At 40.3% G+C, this 25,252-nt stretch overlaps 1 protein-coding gene across 2 annotated transcripts in view; it reads left to right on the forward strand.

The window, feature by feature from the left end:
* Positions 1-25,252, forward strand: part of RORA (RAR related orphan receptor A) — a 778,196-nt gene that overhangs the window by 655,969 nt on the left and 96,975 nt on the right. Inside the window, exon 1 of one of the 2 annotated variants that reach the window (XM_070469196.1) lies at positions 13,867-14,014. The exons of the other annotated variant lie outside the window; for it this stretch is intronic. Coding sequence (XP_070325297.1) covers positions 13,984-14,014 — 31 coding nt within the window. The 5' untranslated portion in view covers positions 13,867-13,983. Of the gene's footprint in view, positions 1-13,866; positions 14,015-25,252 lie in introns of those variants that run through there. 2 annotated transcript variants of the gene reach the window in all.

A 25,252-nucleotide genomic window follows, 5' to 3' on the forward strand; every position in this document is an offset into this window, starting at 1 on the left:
ACGCCTTAGTTTTTTGTGTTTTAAAAAAAAAAAAAAATGAAAGATCAGGTTGAGCAGAAATAAAGAAAAAAATTGTAAAGGAGCTGAAAATAGAACTCTTCATAAATATGAATTCCAAATCCATTGCCACTTTCCTATGGGATTATTTTGTTGATGGAGGAATTTGTAGCTCCTAATTAGGAACTCTTTCATTCATTCATTTGTTCCAACAATAGCATTTATCGAAGCCTGCCGGGCCCCACCAGGGATGCCCAGGCCCTCAGACACAATCTCAGGAAACAGACATTTTGGCCAGAATTTGAAGGTTGCTGTGAGTCAGAGCCCAGCAGCCATATGTTAGAAGCATTCCCCCAGTTAAAACTGACGCTTAATGTGAAACTAGCCTTGATTCCATTAGAGCGATCCCAAATATTTCATGTTCTGGGAAGAAATCTGGAGAAGCGGTGTCATAATGTTTTCCTGTTCCCTGACAAGTCACTCAGTAGCCCTGTCCAAGATCATTTAGAATAGCCTGGAAACAATCGGAAGTGATGTCTCTCTGTGGAAAACACTTGGAGGATGCCTGTCAGCAAATAATGTTTTAAACTCTAGGTTTAATTTAGGCCTGTGGTTAGGTTACTTATAAGAATGTATGTGTTGAAAAAAAATGTCATCGCCAAGAAAATTACTAGGAATCTAATTTAGGAAACAATGAAAGTTTCATAGAAAATGGTAATTATTGATTCTGAGGCTTTACTATCTGTTCTGCTTTGTAATCAAAACACAAAGTTACATCTCTCCCTCCCTACCATTAACTTGCTTTGCCGGTGAGTCATCATGCTTTGTATCCACTAAAGACCAATAATCTTAAATAGTGTCACTTAATCATATCTGATCATCATGATTTTGTAAGGCAATCCTCTGTATAAATTTTGAGTGATGTAACCATCGTATTGTTTATGCAATTTCTTTTCAACAGGACTTGAACATTTAGTTTATTTTGTTACCCTTAGTTACACACAAAAAAAGGATTGTGACAATTTTACAGAAATGATTGATTTTTATTGCCTTGAAGTCTTAAGGGACATAATAGATCTTTGTAAGAAAACATTTCAGGCAGAATCATTATATGCTTACATTTAAATTTAATTCTTTGTTTTTTCAGTAGTGTTTGAAAGAGAAAAAATCTTGTTGACAAAGAATACGAACACTCTGTTATTGAAGAGTGACTTTCAAACATTCAGAAAATACTTTTGAAATGTAGCAGGTATATCATCAGTTCATATGAAGATATATTCATAGTATATAGTATACATAACCTTTGATCCTGAAGAGTGTGGCTTGATGAAGTGCCAAAACTTCTACTTCTAAAGTGAAAAATCATTTTCATTGTTCATAGTAGTCATCAATATATTTTATTTTGCTCATATAGTTATAAAAGTTTAGTTGTGGTTCATAAAACACTCCAATCCAGTGACTATTGGATACCAACAGTGTGCCAGATACTAATGTTTTCATGTTTATTGTCTGACTTTAAAGCTTTAATATTTTTATATATTTATATGGGTATTGTTTTTTCCAGTTTTACAGGTGAGAAAACTGAAGCTCTAGGATTATAAGTAACTTGTCACCAGTCACACAACCAAGAGGTATTAGAACTAGGATGGGAAGATAGATTTTCCAACTCTAATTCTAGTTCTCTTTTTACCATATTTGCTGCTTTGAAAGAAGCATTCATTTATTCAACAAATATTTATCCAACATGTACCAGGCACTGTGCTAAATCTTCATGTTACAGGAGATACAAAGGTAAATCCTTGCCTCTTAGAGTGTAAAGTCCAGTGAAAAAGACAGAAAAGAGAACAAATGATTATAAAATACAAAAACAACACAATGTGAAGAATCAGGTTTTTAGAAAGGAAAGTACAGGATGCCAGTGGGAGCCCAGAGCTCATCTGATGGAGGCTAACAGTTTGGACATGATATCCTGAAAGTTTGTTACATTTAAACTGAGACTATAGGATGGCAAGACAGATTAGATTAGGTTAGATAAGATAAGATATAGAGTTAATTGATATTATTGGCAGGTTCTATATTTGCATATTTGCCTACTCACCAAAATTTATTTATAACTCCAGGATCAATATGTGCTGCCCTGAACATTACTGAGCCATGAAAAAGAATGAAATAATGCCATTTGAAGCAATGTGAATGGACCTAGAAAATATTATACTTAGTGAAGTAAGTCAGAGAAAAATTAATATTTAATGATTTCTCTTATATGTGAAATCTAAATAAAACAAATGAAACTAAATACAAAACAGAAACAGAGTCACATAGAATGCAAACTCTCCCAAAGAGGAAAGGGAGGGGGGTTTAGAGGCATGGAGTTAACAGATACACACTGCTATACATAAAATAGATAAGCAATAGGAATTTACTCTATAGCACAGGGAACTACATTCAATATCTTGGAATAACCTATCATGGAATAATAATCTGAAATAATGTATAACTGAATTACTTTGCTGCATACCTGAAACTAACACAGTAGTATAAATCAACTATACTGTAAATCAACTATACTTCAACTATTAAAAAAAATACTGCCTTTTCTCACACTTACGCAAGCACAGAGCATCCTGACACGCATGTTCCCAGCTGAGATCAGATGAGGCAATGCTCTGCCTTCTTGGTTCAGCTCTCATCCTGTAAACAAGTGTCCCGTTTTTACAGTCTTCTCAGTGCCACACTTTTCTCATTCGTCTGCTTTTTGTCGGTGATACTGCTGTTTAAAGTGGACCCCAAGCATAGTGCTGAAGTGCTGGCTAGTGTTCCCATTGTGATGTGCCCTACAGAGAAAATAGACGTTTGATAAGCTTTGTCCATTGCTGTTGCATGTGGGTTCAATGTTAATGAATTAACAGTAAATGTCAAATAAGATGTCTTTAAGTAGAAGCACAAAAAAATAAGGTTGTATCTTGATCAACTGACAAAAATGTTACAAGCACAGACTCATAGGAACCTCACCCCATATTTCTCCTAGAGAAAATTATTCAGTATTCACTAATTCAGTGATCCCAGGAACTTTATACAACATAACTACCTCAGATAGCAAGATAGATAAATATCTGCCAACACCAAGTGCTAATGAAGATCTGAAGCAACTGGAACTCTCATATTGCTAATAAGGAATGCAGAAATGGTGCTGCCATTCTGGAAAACCATTTGACATTTCTTTTTAATATTTCCTTGTTTTTTATTTCTTTTTTGCTGCATTTGGTCTTAGTTGCAGCACACAGGCTTCTCTCTAGTTGTGGCACTGGGGCTTAGCAGCTGTGGTGCATGGGCTTAGTTGCCCTGAGGCATGTGGGATCTTAGATCCCTAGTCAGGGATCAAACTCACATTCCCTGCATTGGAAGGTGGATTCTTAACCACTTGATCACCAGGGAAGGCCCTGGCATTTCTTACAATTAAACTTCTATAGCCCATATAATCTAAAAGTCCCATAACTAGATATTTATCCAAGTAAAATAAAACCTTACATTCACACAAAAACCTGTACATGAGTGTTCATAGCTGCTTTATTTGTGATTGCTAAGAAATGGATTCAATGTAAATGTTCTTCAATTAGGAAATGAATAAACTGCAGAATGGAATACCACTCAACTATAGAAAGTAGCAAATTATTGATTTGTTCATGGAATGTGTGTGAAATGTATTGTGCTGAGTAAAGAAACCAGAGTCAAGGGCTACATTAATATATTTTTCCATTTAAATGCTATATTTTAAGGGCAAAAATATAGGGACAGAAGACAGATCTGTGGTTACCAGGGTTTGGAGAGGGGAAATAAGTTGACAACAGAAGGGCACAAAAGAATTTGGGAGGTAAGGGAGATGGAATTCTTTCATATCTTGAGTGTGTTGGTCATTACGAAATTAAAACCCTTTGTCAAATTCATAGAACTATACACTAAGAAGAGTGACTTTTACTGTAAGTTATATTTTGATAAGAAGTGAAATAACATATCTAAAGGATGAGTTTTGATCAAAATATAGTTCTTCTAATTTGCCAAGGTAACATCAGAAAATACTGTTAAAGCCTGTGTTTTACCAGTGTTCTTGTTGATAAAACACTATGAGTATAAAACAAATATGATGTAGAAATTTATGTTACACTATAAATTGAGCAGTGGATGCTGTGAACATATAAAATATGTTTTTCTTTCTATTCTTTCATAATGCTCAAATTTAATGAAGTTCTTAGTGGTTTATAGGAAATAGCTCCTTACTGTATTTTGGCAAGTGGTGAATTCTGTAAAGTATAGTATAACTCTCCCTAGAGAAGGAAATAGCAACCCACTCCAGTATCCTGGAGAATCCAATGGACAGAGGAGCCTAGTGGGCTACAGTCTATGGGGTTGCAAAGTGTCGGACACAACTGAGCGACTGAACAACAATACTATAGCTCTAATATACGTGTTATTCATAGGAGAACAAAACTTTCCTTTAACTTAAATTACCCAGTGATATGGCATATTGCTGGGAGGGATTGGGGGCAGGAGGAGAAAGGGACGACAGAGGATGAGATGGCTGGATGGCATCACCGACTTGATGGACGTGAGTTTGAGTAAACTCCGGGAGTTGGTGATGGACAGGGAGGCCTGGCGTGCTGCGGCTCATGGGGTCACAAAGAGTCGGACACGACTGAGCAACTGAACTGAACTGAACTGAACTGATGGCATATTGACCCTGGGGTAGGAAAAAAAACACAACAAAAGAAAAAAAATGTAAGATCATTTTTCTTGCTTATATATGATTCTTTAATGATAGGCACCTGGAGAAGGAGATGGCAACCCACTCCAGTATCTTTGCCTGGGAAATCCCATGGACAGAGGAACATGGCGGGCTACAGTCCATGGGGTCACAAAAGGGTCAGTCATGACTTAGCGACTGAACAACATCAGCAAAGATAGGCAACTGTCACACATGGAAACTGTTTAGCAGCTTATGGTCCTGGAAGCAGGATGCATGACGTCTTTGAGTGTCTCCCAATTCTGATGTGTCTTTTTTGAAATCTTTCCTTGTTTACAGTGGCTCTGCCACATTATCTCTGTTATATTTCAAGGACCAAAGATGTGGTAAAGTAAAAAAGAAAATACTCTATATTACTTAAGATGTGTTGCTAAAACATCTTGAGGCTGTATATGTACTATGTCTTTATACAGATAACGATGCCATGCAGGACTGTAGTCACTTAATAAATATAGACAATGATTTATTCAAAGTGTATTGAAAACTAAGTAGCTCTGCTGAAGATTATTATGCTGCGTAAACCATTTGTTTGGTGATTAAAGTAGGTGCAGGAAATGCCATATTATATCACATGTTACAAAAGTTATTTATAAAAAGAGTAGCCTTGATACAATTTGGAAAAGTAAAATCAGTAACTATCTCTATCTTGTGCTTTTCCTGTAGAAGAGCATGAAGTCAAAAATTGTTATTTTGTGTGTGTGTTTCCAGCAGATTTGTTATTTTGTCTGAAATCTTTTGGAAATGCCAGCTTTGGCTTTTTTAAGTTGTTAGTTTTCTTCTGTTCCTGTGTCCCATTCTGTTGCCAATATTTAGAGTTGTTTACTTTTTCCAAAAGAGGATAGAATTCCCCTCAAGAGTTAATTTAATGTGTAGCAAGTGTTTCTTAAATGGACAAATGACAAAGTTGTTTTCAAACAGGATAATTGCAACCGTGTACAGTATGTTTCTTCATTAGTAAGTAATTAAATAATTTACTAAATTGTGCAATAATTCATAATGGCACATGCTAACCCTGCTCAATTACAGGAGCTAGTGATAAAAGAAGTTCTTGCACACATGCCTACATTTTATTAGTCAATTTTAATTTCTGAAGAAGTCAGCTTGTCTTTTTCAAAATACTGAGTAGTGCACAATTCAAGGAAAATTCAGAAAATGTTTGAGAGTCATAACATATTGGTTAAGAGTACACACCCCAGATTCCATTCACGTGAATTTTTCTTATGGTTCCTTGTGTTCTTGGACAAGTTACTTAATTTATCTGTCTGTCAGTTTCCTCAAAAGAGAGTTTTGAGTGAATTCAATGTGTAAAAGTGCCTGCTAAAGAATGACTTCCAAAGAATTGTGAACCAACAGGTGAAGTAAAAGCAAGAACTGCAGTGTGATATAATTATTGGAAAGCCATTTTGATTTCAGAAAATCATCTTTGGGGGGCACAAGGTTTAACTGGATACTCAAAATCTCATGTGAATTTTGGAAACTCTGAATGGAATATATAATTTAATCAACCTCCACCTTAAAAAATGTAGGAAACTTTTTTTTTAATTCAAGAGAAAAGTATAGAATTTTAATATGAATCTAACATATTTAGAAGAGTTAATATTTTTTTAATGAAAGTAGAAAAACACCCTCAAGTCTGTTCTTGTTTCGGTCCTCACAGCGTACTTCCGCAGTGCAGGATTAGAGATAAATAATAAGTGTACTTCTGAGGGCAGCGAACAGACTCCTGACCTGACATTGCCAGCCCAGTAAATTCCATCCTATGAGCTGAAGCTCAAATGTGAGCCTCCAAACCACTATTGACATGTGGCACAACTGTCTGAAATGTCAATAGTTATAAAATGAGTATTTCATAATGCAGAATAATTGATTACTTTGCTTGACTGAACAGGAACATATTTTCTCTGTGAAAGCAAAATAATGCCAGCCTTTGCTCCTGGAACATTCCTAGCTGCGAGACTCAGATTTCCCAGTGAAGCCCACGTTACACTGTGGTCCTTGATCATGCATGACAAAAATAGGGAAAACCATCTGTAACTGCTTATCTTCTCTCCATTATTTGAAATATATATATATCTATATTTAAGAGTGTTCTTAAAAAATATGGCCTCTACATGAAGCATCTGTATTAATAGAACTGTCTCAGATCATTTTCAGAACTGAAATGGATGAGATACGAAATCAAATAACATTCAATTTATCTTGTTCCTCTTAAAATGCTCTGCTTAGCTTTTCGCTCTGATGAAATAACACCCATTTCCAGTTTTATTCTTCCCCGGTGTGCTGTGATGTGGAACTCTTTTGCTCTATGTGTTTTATTAAGTGTAATTTAACTTTATGACTATCAAACCAACTATTAATCCTTAGAATAAGACTATGAACTAGGCAAGCTGTAAAGAGATTTATTTTTGAAAGTGCGATTCCTGTCTCCTGCCCTCAATTCTTTTTTCAGAACTTGTTCTCTGAACGTATACAGTATAGTTTGCAAAGCTCTGTACTAGGCACTTTGAAGGAAAGCAAAAGGAACACCTACAGCCTACATTTTGAGCTTTCTTCCCCTCCTTATCTATATGTACTTCATGTTACTCTAAACCATCATGTTTTCTTAAGTAAAACATGCATGATTTCTGTCTCTATGTTCTTATGTGTGTTCTGCTCTCCTTCTTAAATGGCCTTTATTCTTTTTTTTTTTTGTCTACTAAAATCTGATTAGTCTTCAAAGTCTAGTTTAAGTGGTACCTCCTCCATGAAGTCCTCCTGCTCATAAAGTTTAAGATTAACCCTGCACAAAGTAACCTCTTTTACTCTTGGCCCACATAGCACCTGGCTTAGAGTATGTGTCACATATTCTACCTTACAATATAAGCATTGCATTCATTTTCCAACTAGATTGCAAGCTCCTTGAGGGAAGGTCTGATCTTTTTTTCTTTCCTCTCCATGTCCCAGCACAATGTAATGCACAGATGTTTATCATTGTTCATTGGATGGGAACTTGCATCCTTATAGGAAACAAGACATAAAAAAAGCTTGCAGTCTTATAGAAAATAGTGCATAAAAAGAGGTCCCTTATGCCAAGGGGTAATTTAATTTTTATTCATCTTTATATTCCCAATACTTAGCAGGTGCATAATAAATACTTATTACACACATGTGCATTCACACACACACATTTCCAAGCTTATCAAAAGTACTTGCTGATAATCATTTCAACATATCCTTATTAAGGTCAATAATTTTTTACCAGGCACATGGTCTGTGTGTATAACAATATGGGGTGATGATAGTATTTCCTCTTGTAACCCTACTAAGAGATAATCACTTTGCCCTTTCTTTAAATTTTTTCATTTACTCCTTCCAATGTCCCTATAAGGCTCTACTATCCTATTTCACATATGAGGAAACAAAGGTTTGCTCAAGCTCACTCAGCTAGTGAGTAGGATAAAGGTTGGTTTGGAGCCCAGTTTAATGTAATGCCAGAACTCATGGTATTGTTCTTCAGGGTGCAGTGAAACAAGGAAGGCTCCTTGGAGAAGGAGGTCACCGTGGCATAGTAGAGAGAAAGGGATGAAGGTGTTTCTGAGGAGGAGCTGGAACCTGGTCCTGAAAGTAGTCATGGGGTATCTGAGCTGCAGGAACCCTTTGAAGTCTTTCCTATTCCTTCATTCTACATTCAGGGGCCTGACAGCCTGAGGAGGGAGATGACTTGCCCAGGGTGACATAGAACACTAAGTGGCAAGTGTGAAACTTGAACCCAGGGCTCCTAGTTCTGAGTTCGCTTCTACTGCCTATATTCCTTTAACGAAAAGAAAAATCTGAAGTTCCTGCACTCCTTACAGTAGCTAAGACACGGAAACAACCTAACTGTCCATCAACAGACAAATGGAAAAAGATGACATGGCACGTATATATAATGGAATACTACTCAGCCATAAAAAAGAATGGAGTAATGCCATCTGCAGCTATGTGGATGGACCTAGAGATTATCATACTAAGTGAAGTAAATCAGACAGAGAAAGACAAATATCATACAATATCATTTATGTGTGGAATCTAAAATATGAAACAGATGAACTTATCTATGAAACCAGAAGACTCACAGATGGAGAGAACAGATGTGTGCTTGCCAAGGGGCAGGAGAGGGTGGAGGGATGGATTGGGAGTTTGGGATTAGCAGATACAAACTATTATACATAGAAGATAAACAACAGGGCCCTACTGTATAGCACAGGGAACTATATTCAATATCCTATAATAAACCAAATAGAAAAAAATATGAAAAAGAATATACATACACACACACACACACACACACATATATATATAACTGTGTCACTTTGCTGTTTAGGAGAAATTAACATGCTGTAAATCAACTATACTTTAATAAAACAATTTTTTAAACAGACTCATTTCCCGAATGCCTGTTCCACTGCCAGATGTAGGAGTAGGGTGAAGATATCCCATGGGGACACAGTGATGGCAGTCCCTCTGGCTTGGGATATGAGTCATCTTCCTTGCTGCTCTGAGCAGGTGTGTGTGTAGTGAGGCATCTGCCACCTACCTATTCTGTGGAGGCTGCTTAGGTCTGAAGGCCTGTGAACTTTACCCTTTCCCTCCTTGTGATGGTTACAAAACACCTGTCAGCTCTTGAGTTTCCTAATATGTGCGACACGTGGTTCATAGAATCTCAGAATCCCTTCACCGTTGTCTCCATTCAGCCAAAGCCTCCACTTCCAACTTCCTATCACCCTAACCGCCACACTAATGACTCAGAGCCATTCATTAACCCAGAGAGGTAAAGCACTGTGCAAACATCTTTTCAGCAGGCGGCCGGACACTGCCTTTCTTTAGGGAAGTTTGAACTCAGGGAACTGACTTCTGTATGGAGTTTTCAGAGCAAGGTCACCTGATTAGGAAGCTTCTCAAGAGCAGAGCTTGTTTCATTCTTGTTTGAGTCTCTAGTAAAGGGCCAGTCGTAAAATAAGTATTCAGTAAATGTGCTTGATGATGTGAAATATAAGAAATATATATGTGTGTGAGTGTGTTTATAAAATTGAAGATGTCTCTTGCCATCAAAATACCATTAATTTCACTATTTTCATGGACTATGTATGTGTACATGTACATTTAAATCTGGCATCTATATTTGCTTTAAAATCATGAATAAAACAGGTTATATTAATCTGATCACCCCTCTTCCTTAACACACATAAAGAAAGAGACCCCTCTGTCACCTTGGTGTCCAGGTCTTATCAACATTATTCCATTTATAAATGTTTCTTTATGAGACACTTTCAGACTCAAAATTAAGCAAGGCTGTAATCTATTATAGGTAAGTTTGTGTCTACTCTTTAGTTTCCCAAGTAATCTTACTTACAGCTCTCTAGGTCTCAGACCTAGAGACCAGGGTCTCAAACTCTCAGACCTTGTTTGTATGTAGGAGACCTGGTCCCCTAGCTTTATGTTGGCCCAAACGGCTCAGCTCCTACAGATCACAGTGCCATGGAAGCTAAGGATTCAGCTGAATCAAGCTGCCCAGGACCATATTAACCTTTCACTGATCCCTTTCTTGTTCAGCTAGAAAGAAGTTAATTGAATTAGCAAGCTGCCACACACTGGAGAGAGAGAACCAGGACCCGGGCGAGACAGAACCTCAGAGTCAAAATGTAGCTTCCCTCTCACGTGCATCAGTCAACTTTGAAAACATCATTCCATGGGGAGCCACTTGGGGATTCTGGATAAGTTTTTCAGCCCGTCATTTTGCCATTCTCCCCAGTAGCACTCCAGGTGTGAATCAATGTGGTGTACCATGAGATCAGATTCTGTTTGGCAGAAAGTCAAATGTATTTTTCTAAAGTCAAGTGTCATTTCCTTATTTAACTTCTGAAAATGGGAAGATAGGCACTAATTTACTGATTATACTCCAGCCTAGACTCCTGCAGAAATCCAGCAAGCTTTCCTCATGGGCATTTTGGGATAACTTGCCATCAGTCATATCCTTCCACTTCCTGGCTAAGTGACAGATCCAATGTGAAACCCAGTACATAGGGACACCACATGGAGCTGTCTATAGAAGATTCTGAGTTGAATTACATGTTTTTTCAAGTATGCAATATGCCTTCTTTTTCTGAGTTTAGCCAACAGAAATATTTGACTTGAGATATTCATGTATGATATAATCCCATTCATGGTAAAGAGTTCTCATCTGGTTTAATTGCCTTCCTGTAATCAATTTTTTTTAAGCTTTTATTTTTCCTTCAGAACACTTGGTAAAAATTTTTCAAATGGGAAAAGTAAACTACTTAACACTGTTTTACCCCCATAGTTGGTACTCCAGGAGTGTGTGTTTTATGGAAACCAAATAATTATTCCTGTATTTTAATATTTAGCTGGGAAAAGTCTGCACCGAAATGTGCTTCCTTTTTGGCTTCAATGTGGAAGTACTGAAGGGAAATACAGATCCTTTCATTCCTTACTGATTTACTTGGTTGAGGACTTATAACTCTGTAGAAAAGTTGTATTTCAAGAGGGTTTTTAAAGAAATAGAAACCTCTCATATTTACCTTTGAAGTTTCATGAGAGTTTTGTGTTAATATGAACACTAATATACTCTGGGTTAAAAGTTGTGTTGAAAATGAAAAAATGCATTTAATAGAGGCATGTATTACAAATAGCATCTGGCCACACAGGAAGATTACTGTGACTTAATATCTGAAATTCTGTTGCTCATTAGTTGTATGGTGAGAATGAAATACATTTCTAAAGGGCAAGGTCGGTGTTACCTTATCATGGAAATGTCTTTGTTGAATAAAAGTATAAATATTTCAAGTTTAAGTATTTATGACATTATATTTCTATTGGGGACATATATATAGGATGAATGATTCTTCTCCTTGTAATTGCAGGAGCATATGTCATGTTACATGTCATTCCCAATTACTGATTTCATTTGAAATGGTCTGGAAATAAATACCGATTACTAGTAATGTAAGACTATTTACCTTGGAGTCAGATGTCTGACAGGCAGGCTGGAGCTAATGGATTTGGTCATTTTCAAAGCATTATTTTCTAAAGCAGGATGCTGTTTTAAAGTAACACTGAATTTTCAGAGTCATTTGTCTGGATTCATTTACAGTGAGTATGGAAAAACTTCCCTAGGAGTATGCAGTCTCTGATGTTTTTCCATCCTTTAACAATACAAAGGAGAGAAAACTGTACCCAGACCTACCAATAGGACAGCTCGGCATTACCTGTCCTTATTAAAGTCAGTAGGACAAGGGAAATCAAGAGCCACATATGAAGGACAGTGTCCGTATAACTGAGGGGCGTTGCCTCACTGGGAGATGCAGTTGCATCATGGGAACGTGGTGTGATTTAATTTCATCACTGTAAACATCACAGTGGGTATGGTTGATTCATTTGAAATTCTTGTCCACTTCGCTATGGCTGGACAGCTGAGTTAACATGGGTAGGTCTTGGCTTCACACTGTTATGATTTCTGATTTTTGTGGTTTTATTAGGGGAAAAAAACTGTTAGGATAACTAGCTGAAATCAAACTTTTATAAAGGTATGGCTTGATTTAAGGTATCATGAATTTTTTTAACCTTCTAAATTAGAGCACTCTGTAAATTTTGCCTTGAAGGGGGGTCGGGGGGTGGGAGAGGTATAAATCTTAGTTTTTGCAGTGCTGATTGTCTGCGTGTGTTTTAAATTACGTCCCAACTCAGAGGCAAGGACAACTCAGTTATATGGGAAAAACTGTTAGGACTCTTCGTGCTTAATTACCATGAATGCAACAACTAATAACCATCTAATATCTGAGTTGTAAATGGAAACATAGGCCATCAGAAAAGAAAGCAGAGTTGAAATTGTGTGAAGGAACAGTAGTAAGTAGCGATCTTGGCTTTTGATAATTTTTTCTGCTATGCTAAATACTGTTGACAAGCCTGCTGAAATTTTAAATAATGTGGTCTCTGGGTATGTAGCATCTGAAGTTCATAGTAAAGAGATTCATCTGATAATAATATCATGATTTTAAGTTTCCGTAAGGCCAGTTAAAAGGATTAAGTTTCAAAGTTTGGAGGGAATTTAGCCTTAGTTGCAAGTTAAAATTCACAAAGTTGACCTTTAGAGGTTGCTTGGTTATTTGGTGGTGGTGGTGGTGGTGGTGATGATTTTATTTTTTTTCTCCTGTCTAAAGTACCGAAACATCTCACTTTTAGAATGTGAAAACTAGAACCTTTTCCACTTGTAGATGGGTTCTCTGGAGAGAATGGTGGATATGGAAGAGTCTGGGAAATTAGTGGCTCATATCGGCTGGCAACTGGAGTACATTTAGGTGATTCACATACAGTTGTCTCTTCTCCTCCCAGGTATCGGTGGTCCTGCCGAAAGGGAGAGGTGTAAACCAGGACCTTAAATGTTGGTGGGATGAGAAATATCAGTGTCTCGATGGGCGGAATTCCCTTTTCTCAGGCCGAGTCTCCCAGGAAAGACTGAGGAAACTATTACTCCTGGAACAGTCAGGGTGACTCCGTTCTCCACCGCCCCGGAGGGGGCTCTACCTTCCGAATAAAACTGGGGTGATCTGAGAAGTTGGAAGTGAGGGAGACTATAGCCCACCCCTCGCCCCGCCAGACCGAACAAACCCTGCTTTTCCGCCTAGGAGTTGGCGCTTTTGTCACCCCTGGAAGGGCCGGGAAGGGAGCGGGAAAGTAGCGTCAGGTTGCGCCCTTCTTGCCCAAGGGGTCGGAGGAGAAAGTAGATGCGCGATCAGAAGGGCGCTGGGCGCAGAGAGCGCCCGGGAGGCCACAGGTGCCCTGGGAAGCGGGCAGCAGGCTGGGGGTCCGGATGCGGGCCGGGGGTGCCAGAGGGCAGCGCCAGCCGGGGTGCGCCCGGGAGCCGCGGCCGCTCACCTGCCCGCGGGGGCGGGGCGGGGCGCGGTGCCGGGGCGCGCCGCCTCCCGCCGCCCGCCTCCCGCCCGGGGAGGAAGTGGAGGGGCGCGGTGTAAACAGAGCGGCGGCCGTGATGTCAGCCGGTCACATGGAGCCTCTTATGGCTCGGGATGGCTCTCGGCGGGCGGGCAGCTGCTGCAGCTGCTGCTGTGGCTCGGGCGGCGGCGGCGCGGCGGCGGCAGAGGGGGCTCCGGGGTCGGACCATCCGCTCTCCCTGCGCTCTCCTCACCGCGGCTTAAATGATGTATTTTGTGATCGCAGCGATGAAAGGTGAGCCCGGGCGCCCCACCGGGGCCGGGTGGGCTGGCTGCTCCGGGGGGCGGGGAGGCGGGCGTGCAGGGGGAGGGGTGGGCGCGCCTGCCCGAGCGCACGTACTGCCCGAGGCTGGCCGCGGGAACCCCGCCAGGGTTTTTGGGCCCCTGCAGCGGCGCCCCCTGAGCCGGGTCACGGGATCTGCCTGCCTCCTGTCGGGGCAAAGGCGCAGGGGCTGGACGCCCCCCCCCCCCCCCAACTTCTGTCCCCTCTAGCTCCTGTCAGTCGCCCGGGTCCTCCTGGCACCCGGCGGGGCTCCCGGAAGAAAGTTTGCTAGGAGTCGCCGCGCTTCTGGCAGGGAGGGGAGGGTCTGAGGAGCTAGGAGGAAGCCGAGGGCGCCCGCGACGGGTCCCCAGGGCCCGCACCCCGGACAGCTCTGGCCTGCGTAGGGAAGGCGCCGCGGCCAGGCCCGGCTGAGCGTGCGCGCGGGTGCGGTGTCATCCCCGGGGACTGGTCAGCGCCCCGGGCCTTGGGCCCTCCCCTCCTCTGCGGCCGGGCAGCCCCGAGCGGCCGGTCCGCTCTGCGTGCCCGCCCGGGCCACTTCCGAAAGCGCCCAGGCCCTAGCGAGACGGGCTTCTGGAACGTGCCAAGACTCCCTCGGGGGCCGCCCGCAGCCGCAGCGCACCCCGACTTGATACTTTTGGGTTGTGGATGGATGTGGGGAAGCAACTTCACCCCCCACAGGATTCGCGGGCAGTGGTGGAGGTTAGACGGCGGCGAGGAGCCGGCGGGCGCAGATTAGTAGTGGTCAAGACTCAGTTGAGCCTCCTCGCCTGGCCTCCGGCCCGGATCAGAAGTCCTTAGCCGGGCTGGTGGCCGGATGGCAGGGGGCACTGGCTGGAGAGAGGACTGGCTTCAGGTCCCCCTAGGTGAGGAGGAAAGAAACCGTGGCAAGTCAGGGAAGTTTCTAATGAGAAAGCCAAAGTTTGGAGATGTGCAGGAAGTCGCCTGCGCGGTCGGGAGAAGCCGAGACCAGCCAACAGCCCGAGAGAAACTCTGCCCGCACCCCGCCGCCCGCTTGTGCGCCAGCAGGTTCTTCGGGGTGGTTAATCTGCCCGAGTGGCCTCACAGACCCGGCCGCTGGGAGCGGGGATTTAGAGCCCCATCTGTTTGCCGCGGCCCGGGCTCCCTTAACGCGCCGCAGTTTCTCAGACCTAGACAGTCCTGCGGGGTCTGCCCGTCAGAGTGGGCGCGGGGCGCTCGTTAAACGTTTGCTAAGGTGGAGGTTTTGTTGCAATCCTGGATGAAGGAAACAGGTTCGGTATCTGGCCTAGGTTTACTTTCGGATCACCGAGCTTTGCCTTTCTTCACTAGAGATTGGGTGGCATCTCTTTTATTAATTATTAACAGGCCGAAACGTACTGGACGCTAAGATGAGCTGCTTGAGATGAAATCTTCTTTTCCGACGTGCCCAGAGCAAAATTTTTGTCCTTTCTCCGGTGGTTTGAGGGAAATGGAATTTAATCATTTTTAGAATATGCAACGGATAAAGGGAAAGGGAGGAGACCTCCCTGTGATCCACGTTCTTAAGCCTGAAGTTTTTTTTTTCCCCTTCCCAAAATGATTTTAAGATTTTCTTACCGACTTTTTCTGTAGAAGTGTATGCTCCTCCCCTCCCTCTCAAAAAAAAAAACAAAACTTTTATGCTATTTCCTGCAGTTCATTAATCCTGTAAAACGATTCAGACAGCCTTTGTAGTTAAGACATTTTCTCCTTTTTTTTTTTTCTTTACGGCATGAAATAGATTCAGGGGAGGTGTTAATCCTAGTCCTTATCTATTTTATTTGATACAATTGGTGTCCATTAGGGAAGGGTAAGAAGCAGAGACTGTTCCCCCTAATGAACAGTAACCACCAAACAATTAATAAGGAAAGTGCGTTTTAAGATTTTAACTTAATTTTGATGTTTCTAAGTACTTAGGCTTTTGCTTTTGTAGTTCTAGTACAAAATGAAGCTCCATACTATCACTTAGTGATTATTATCACCGGAATCACACCACCACCGTATCCCCCCAGAGCTCTAGCCCACACATTTGTCTTGGAGTGACCTCTGGCTGCCAGAAGATAATAGATTCAGAGTATTGTGCTTTGGGAAAAGTGGCTCAGATACACTGGCAATGCAGTTTTTCTATAAGCTCAGCTGGAAGGGGGGGAGGCGGGGGAAAGGGGGCGATGCATCTAGGCAATTAGAATATTTCATTCCAAGTATCATAATATCCTGTGTCTTAATAAGGTTATCTTGCTCTGATGCATATTTAAATTGAAGAAAAATCGTTTCTGGGAAAATAAGGAATGCTGTAAATATTTCCATATCAGATTTAAGGGGGGGTGGGGTAGGGAAGAGGACAGCGGAAGCTGGCCCAGAATCATATTAAATACTTCCCTGCTGCCTCTCAGTTTTAATAGTTAAATTGGTTCCATATGGAAGGGAGTTTGTATAATTAGATTTTTTTCATACGAAACAGAAACACTCTTTACAATATAGCTTTTCAGTATGTGTATGCATGTAGCAAGGGGAGGGTAGAACAAGCCACCATGAAAGAGAAACATTCGCTTTGTTGGCTGATTTACTGATGTTTTTTAAACATCATTAAATCGGGCCTTTTGAACTCACGAAAGAAGAAAATCCTTCCTCTGCGTTCGTTGTCAAATAAGTTTAGACTTAAAGTGGATTCATGCTTAGAAGTAATAAATCTTCATTGGAGCAACTCTAGGCTCATCTTTCAGTTTTGTTTTTGTTTAATTAACAACAGAATTCCAATACCATTTGGATGGCTTCTTGGGCAAACGGAGAGAGCCAGCGATAACATTTATAATCAGGGGAGCACTCGTTCTGCTCATCACAAAAGTGCTTTGGCCAAATGTCAGGCGGCCGCCAGTGCTGAGAGGAAATGCGAGTGCCTCATCAGTTTCAGTAGATTGTGCCCCCTTTGCTTCCTAGGAGCCCTCAGCCAGTGTTCATGTAAATGGAGTTAGGAGAGTGCAGGGAGGCTTAAGGGGAGTGTCTGTCCCATAACAGATTGTTCCGTGTGCATGATCCACGTGCAAACACAAGGCGCGATACTGCTCTGAAAATACTGTATATGTGGGTGACTAGGGCTATTTCCAACTCTAATAAATGTGATTCTATAGTTTTGAAGAATGTGGATTTTCTCTTTCCCAAATGAAGTTTGAATTTATCCCTCATCTTATTTTAAGCACTGTGTCAGTAGTATATCCCTCAGCTGGGACTTTTTGTTCCACTTTCATGACCTTTGATGGGTAGGATTGGGAGAGGGTAGTGGCTGGATCTTGGAAAGAGAAAACCCAAATGGCTATTCCAGTGAGCGGAGTGCTTAGCAGGAAAGGAGAGGTCACTTCTTTTATAGACAAGGAGGATCTGTGAGTTCATTTGCCCATGGGTGATAGAGGGAGTTCAGACCATCTATGAAGTTGAGAATATTTTAGAAGCACTGTTTTCATGAGCAGCCTCTTGATTTCATATATTTCAGTCACATCACTTGAAATGCAAAGCAATATCATACTCAAGTAAACCACTTTGCCCTCGATTTGAATTGAGTACTGTATAATTTATTTAATGCTGCCCAGTTATAAAGTGATATAGTCTTTAATAGACTTAGTCCTTTAAATATGTCTACATACATATATATTTAAATATATATGTAATTTAAATGTTAGGGTTTTTTACTATCTAGTAAATATATAAGTAAATATATTAATAGTTCTTACCAGACTTCTCTTTCTCCGTCCCAGTCAAGTGAATCACAATAAAATGGGTGAGATCAGCAAGTAGATAATTGCAGAGCATCTGCAATAGCACCCAGCTATTTGTAATTTGTTCTGGGGCACCTAAAAAACTAACATTTACAAATGACCTTTTATGGGAGAAAAAGTTACTGAATGGATAGATAGATCTGCAGAAGTAGAGTTCAGTTATCTTAAAATTTTTCTGGAGTTATTTTAGTGATCAATAAAACCCCTTGGGGAAAAGGAAGGTGGGATGATTTGGGAGATTAGGGTTGAGATATATATATATATATATATATATATACACACACATGTATATATATAGATACACATGTACACATACTATTGATACTATGTATAATATAGATAACTAGCAAGAACCTACTATATAGCACAGGGAACTCTACTTAATGCTCTCCCGTGACCTAAATGGGAAGGAAATAAAAAAAACATGGGGATATATATAAACCTATAGCTGATTCACTTTGCTATACAGCAGAAACTACCACAACTTTGTAAAACAACTGTATTCCAATTTTAAAAAAGAAGAATAAAATAATAAAAGTAACATTTATAAAATAAAAAACATGAGTGGAACAAATCTATAAATACTTCATTGTAGAAATGTTTTCTGCATGGATTCTAAATTTTCAGTGTTTATTAATAAGAAATCAAGCCTACATTAACCTATATGTTTTATATTTATTAATTTTATAAATCATAATTAGATGCTCAGAGTTAGCAGCTACACTGTATTTATATTTCTCTGCTTTAAAAATAATAATTTGGAGAGGTCCACCAGTGACAACACAGGTGTGAATTCACATTTGATATTATCTCAGAGACCACATATTGACCCACTGATGAATGATTTACTCATTCTTTCTCCCCCCTCTAGCTCCTCCACTAAGGATACCTCCCTTTCACACCAGCCTTTGAGGCATGGACTTAGAGATTTGCAGTCAGAGCTTTCTATATCTGTCATATCATCTGTAACATGATGGAGCATGGTTTTTCATTGTCAAAGCACTATATCCAGCGATAAAAGGTCTAAACTGACAGACAATAGCGTATATTAGCCAACAGGCAAAATATTAATACAAGAAAGCAGTTGAAATCTTTTGTTTCTAGATTTTCTTTTTCTAAGTGACATTTGTTAGCCCTCATCATTATTATAAGGAGGTAACCCAATAACTTTAAAATCTTTGTATAGGAAGTAATGTCAGGTTGGGTGGGGAGGGAGATGGGAGGGAAGTTCAAAAAGGAGGGATATATGTATACCTAAGGCTGATTCATGTTGAGGTTTGACAGAAAACAACAAAATTCTGTAAAGCAATTATCCTTCAATTAACAAATAGATAAATTTTTAAAAGGAATGTGAAACCTATTCCCTAGGTTTGCCAGCAATTTGATTTTTTGCTTTTGATTTCATTGCCTATGAAATTTATGAGGCATTTCATAAATAAATAGAGGGAGGATGTTAATCTATATTTGTTTTTTGCTTTATGGCTTACATTCTTGTCTCATTTAATCCTCCCTAAAAAGTCATTGACTCTGTCCTGGTTTTTAGTTGGAGAAACTGAGGCTAACAAAGGTTATGCCAAACTCTTCCAGCTGGTACATGGTGAAGCAAGGACTAGAGTCCTAATTTCTACTGTCTTCCTGCTGCCTCTCCTGGAGGAAGCTGTGAAAATGTCCTGGATGTAACTTTGTCTCTAGTTAGTAGAAATTATAACTCTGGCATTTATAAGAAAAAAAATAGATTCAATTATGTAATGCTTTGCTGAGCTTAATATCTTTAAATTACTATTTAATAAAATCAATTTGCTACAAATGGGGTTATTCTTATTTGGTTGCCATTAGTCCTCTTCATCCACGATTTTCATTAAGTCTGCATGTTGTAAGAGGATCTGGGTGAAGTGCAAGCATTATTTTCCCAAAGAATATGGAATACTGTGATACACAGCTAACCTGTCTAACCTATCTCCATCATGGTAGAATCAAGCTGGAGATTTATCTATACATCCACATATCTTTAGGCAAAGGAAGCGTTCACAGATAATCTTTAATATCCCTTTATGGAGTAGAAAGCTCTTGATTCCTTGGGCTTGTGAGCGCTGTCCTGGTTGTTTCCGTGACAGTTAAGGGGCATGATCATGGATGTAATCTTGAGAAATCTGTTGTCTTTTAGGAAACCAGAGTCAAAGTTTCCGAGTAGATAGATCTGCAAAAGCTTACTTCTCACTTGATTGGGGTTTATTTCTCTGGCAACTGGATTGAGCTGTCTGCCTGAAAGCAGACAAGCATCATCTCATAGAGTCCTGGGAGGAACAGAAACCTAAAATGTCATTTCGATACACACCCTATTGGCATTCGGTTCCTCTCTGCAGCCTTCCTGCCAATAATTGTCTGGTTTTGCTTGAACACCTCCTGTGATGGAGAGCTCACTATCATTAGAGGAAGCTTATTAAATCTTGAATATGAAAATTCTTTTTATTTCAAGTGTAGCTCTCTCTTTTATACTTTTAATCCTTTGATTCTATTCTGATTCTTTCTTTGGGGGTAATACACAACACATTTAATCCATCTTTCATATGAAAGAAAGATTGTCAGTTATCTGAAGACTGAGTATGAAACACACCCACACTACATTCTCAGTCTCTGCTTTCCCTCTCCACTCCATTCTATTCACAGTCAGCCTTCCAGCATCCTTGGTTAGCTTCTTTCTCAAACACATTTCAGTTTGTCTAGAATTTCTTAAAATTTTTATACCAAGTTTTCGTACCACAACCCGAATCCTAGTTGTGATATGACTGACTCAGCACTTAACCCACTAGGTAGTAAAGAGTAAAGATTTTAAATTTTGTTTTAATTTATTTGAGATACATGAGCTAGGCTGTTATCTTTTGACCATATCATGAATGGCCTTTGTGATGCCACTGTAATTTTTGGAAGTGGACTTTTAACCTGCTTAGAAATACTTCTAGATGAGCTGAAGTTGATACTAAATATCCAAGAGAATCAAGGATATTGAAAAAGGAACATTTGGAGCATTTCTGAGGATTTTTTTTCTCCAGTGTCAGAGATGAGATAAGGCTGCCCTCTAGTGGGTACTTTCCCATGGAACGCTGAAAGCGGTAATGGTGCCAATGAATTTCCCATCAGGCTAGTGGAGAAGGTCAAAGGTTGAAGTTATTTTCTCGATTGCTGTGGGGCATTCTACATCAGATTCAAAAGTGTAATATATCATTGTGCATGGTTAATAGAAATGTATCTGTAGTAGAGATAATAAATTTTTTAAATTTTCTTGAAGAAAGTAAGGTAATATTTTTTAAAAACTTAAGATAGGTTAAAGTTGATTTATAAAATTCCATTTAGCTTCATATTAAGTGTAAATATTTAAGTGATATTTCGTTTGTAAGTAAACAATTATTATGACTTTTGTGGTAATCCTTTAAAAAAAAAAAAAAAAGAATTTCAAACTTAATTCTATTCCCCAACCATTAAATATTTTTTTTAAAATAGAGATTGTCAGTCATCTTGATCAGAGAAATCCAGCATTTTCCTTTTTTAAGTCTAAAGCTTTGGGAGTTTTTCATTTGTTTTCAAAAAAGGGAGACACTTAGAAAGAAGTCAACTACTATAGCTCTTTTTGGCAGTAAAACTGTTTGTCAGTGAATGAAAATCTATTAACCTGTTTTGTTTCTGAAGATTTAGTGCTATAGCATCCTGCTCACCTAAGTATACACAATTTGCCAAAGAAATTGAGCAGGTTATATAAACACAGGTTTATATAACATTATATCACATATGCTTTAAAACACTGCACGAAGTAGAGGTAAGCATTCATTTGTGTCATTTTTAGGATAAATTGAAAATACAAATGAAATGTGTGCTTAGATTTCTGTGGTCTACTGAGTGTGAAACAGTTATGAAACAATTCGGTTTCTGTATTGGAATCAAAGAAATAAGTATTGATTTTGCTATTTCCTTAAATATCATTTGTCACTGATGGCTTTTGGAAGAGAGGAGAATGCAAGTTTACATGAATTTTGCATTGCTCAAATAGTCGAGGTTTCTGAGCTGAACCATGATAACCAGGGTGATCGCAATGACAGATAATCACCAGGATTTTAAAGGATGACAGTGCTGGCTTGTTCCTACTGGAAAGATGAAATTTATGTGAAAAAGAAGGAAGGGAATTTTTTTAAAAAGTCAGGAAAACATACCGTTTAAACTTTTTCATCATAGTAATAAGGTAGTGGTTCAGAAGTGAAGACTTGTGGTTAAGGCTCAGATCTGGTCTTGAAGCAGACCGTTTTTCAAACTGCGCCACCCAGAAGTGTGATTCTTTCACCACATGAGAAATATCCTCTTTTTCACAGAATGTTATTTCCATTTTTCAGTCATTGGGTTTTTTATTTTTATCTTCTTTTCTTTATCTCATGTCATATCTTCAGTAGAACTCTGGATGTAAATAACAAACTGAATTGGTCTCAACAAATATTTATGAAGTGCCTACTGTGTGCTGCGTTATTCAGGTGCCACCCATGTGATTTCATAAGAGAACAAAGACACCTCCCTCCCCATCTTAAGCCATGAATCAGCATTTAAAGACACGTACTGAGCAACTGGCAGCCGTGCTTAACCAGGGAAAGCTCTCTAAGACTACTGAGCTTATAGGTTTGTAGTTTCTGTGAGCTCCACGCCATTTAAAACAAAGACTTTGCAACATGCAATGAAACATTAATGTAACTGGATAAAGTTAGTCCTTCAGTTTACATGTGAACATGATTTCCTTCCAAATAAGCCACAGAGTAGCTCTAAAATCCTGCCTAAGCAGTGGCTCCGAAACTTTGGAGAGCAACCCATAACCCAGAGAGTTACAAAGGCAGACTCCTGGGGAGACCCTGATTCCGTCAGCCTGGTCTCAACTAGGCAGGTGAGTTTTTAAAAGGTGTCTCAGGTGTTGCCAATTCAGATGGTTCTCACTCTCTCTGCAAAACTTCCCTCTTGCTGTCAGAGCACAGTTGGGCCGTGGAGTCCTCCAACCCTTCCGTGGTTCTCAAATATCATCAGTCTTCACAGTTAGCTGAGAAACATTTAAAAAATAAATGCCCAGTCGCCATCACTACCTGCCTGGTTCTGATTCTGATGGTCTGGGCTGAGGCCAAGGAATTTAAACTTGTAAAAGCTCCCCTTGGGGACTGAGGATCTGACGTGTTTGGGAACCGCTGCTCTGGTCTCACCCTCTCCTCGCCATCGTGAGGGAAGGATACTTAGAAGGTCAGGGATATTAAGGTAAGCAGACTTTGCTTTTGAGGCCACTGAAGTCTACTTTCAGAGTGGAAGAGGTGACCACTATGAGTAATTTCTACCATAGTGTGCATGTTATTAACACATCTGAGATACTCTTATTACTTCTGGTTTTTCTATCAACTAGTGTGTAGGAACAAGTGGTCAGACTCCCAGTCTGTTCCCTGAAATGGCCCGAACAGGAAAGGACCATATTCCTCTTCTGCAGAAATCTTGCTCAGGGTTTCCATCAGAAAGATGAAACCAGTTTCTCTGGCTTTCTAGCCCTCGGTGAGCAGGCTCGCCACCGTGGTGACCACTCAGTGGGGGCAGGCTGAGGACTGTGCTGCAGAAGTCAAGGCCGACTCCAGTGGAAACAGTGATGACTTTTTTCTATGTTGCTTTTTTTTCCAGCAACAAAGTACAGGTTTTAGAGCCCTGAAAGTTTGCAAATGTTTCCTATTTACAAGATGGTGTTTCTGAAGCCCTGAGCACCGTGCTTGTATCTGCCAGTGCCCAGGCTCTAGAATGGCAAAATCTGAATGTCAAAGACACAACCCTGCCTTCGTGCAACTTAGATTCTAGTCTGGTGAAACAGATACAAGTGGAACTGTGCTGGGTGAGCGGGGGAAGGCTGACCCCCTTCCGCACCAACACCAGCCTGCTCCTTCTTTGGAAAATGTAGGCGCCATAGCCTGTCATGTGGCAGACATGACGCTGTGGGAGCGACGCCGAGCAGAGCAATGTTCGTCTATGGTCTTGTGAGTGTATGTTCTGACGGAAAGAGGCAGATGATACCCCTCTCTCTCTTTAGTCGCTCAGTCGTGTCCAACTCTTGCGACCCCATGGACTGTATGTAGCCTGCCAGGCTCCTCTGTCCATGGGATTCTCCAGGCAAGAATACTGCAGTGGGTTGCCATTTCCTTCTCCAGGGGATCTTCTCAACCCAGGAATCAAACCTGGGTCTCCTGCATTGCAGGCAGATCCTTTAGCAACTGAGCTGTGAGGGAAGCCCAGATGAAACCTAAGTAAACATAAATGAACTAGAGAAATACAGATCGTGACAACAGCATGGCCAACACAAAGTGGAATGGCTTAGAATTGCTTATGGCCTCATGGATGAACAGGAGGCAACAAAATCCGAGATTTTTTTTTTTTCCCTAACAGGTGGTGAGCGTTCTGCCATAACCCAGGAGGGAATCTAGAGGTCATCTGTTCTCTTAGTGCTCAGCTTTGTCTGCCCATTAGACTTGTCTAGAGAGCTTTATGAAAAATACAAGCCCAGGCTCCACTCCTGGAAGCTCTTGATTTTATTGGTCTGAGGTGGGTCTCAAATATTGATAATGTATTAAAAAATACTGTCCAGATGACTGCGGTGGAGAAACCTCCAAGGTCCAACACCCTTACTTATCATGTGAGCCATCCATCCCAGTACAGGGCAGCAGCGTTGGAGAGTGGAAACCACCACCCCTACCCCGTAGGGTTCGGTGGACACATGGATTCTCTTCCCAAGTCAGCTACTCAATACTTGTCAGAAGAGCTCAACTGCTCACTTTTCCCTTTTGTAAAGTTGGGGAAATTTGATAGCCATCAAGAGCTTTTCCAACTCTCCCATTCTGTGGAAATGTTTCCAAAAATAAGAAAAGGGTGACGTTTATTGTCCATAACAATTCCCTTCTAGTTTCCTTCTTCCTTGTCTTTTATCTCCTCATTGCTAGGGATGCCTCCATCAGCTGATCAGCTCCTTTGGGGAGTGAAAATTTAAGGTAGAAAGAAGTGATTGCTTTTTGCCGATTATTTAAGTTTAAGAATGAACAAACTTTCATTAATATTAATGCCTAGACTTAGTTCTGGTAAATTACAGTCATATATTATCAAATTCTAGCCAAAAGCCTTTTCCATTTTTGATGGTTGAGTTAAAACCGAGGAGGTTGGGGTAGAGAGACTGCTTAAAAATGGAAACCCTGGAATAGTCTTAACCATTGCACACCGCAGAAATTTTATTCCTTCCCAAAAATTCCAGGCCAGAAATCCAAAGACACTGGGTCTTCTCCGTATATTGTTTGCATTTTTTTTTTTTTTAACAAGCAGAAACCGTGTATCTCCTGTGTTGCCAGCTTATAAGAGAGAACTATGGAACTAAAGTCTGTCATTG

Source organism: Odocoileus virginianus, chromosome 6, assembly GCF_023699985.2.
Source record: "Odocoileus virginianus isolate 20LAN1187 ecotype Illinois chromosome 6, Ovbor_1.2, whole genome shotgun sequence".
NCBI lineage: Eukaryota > Metazoa > Chordata > Mammalia > Artiodactyla > Cervidae > Odocoileus > Odocoileus virginianus.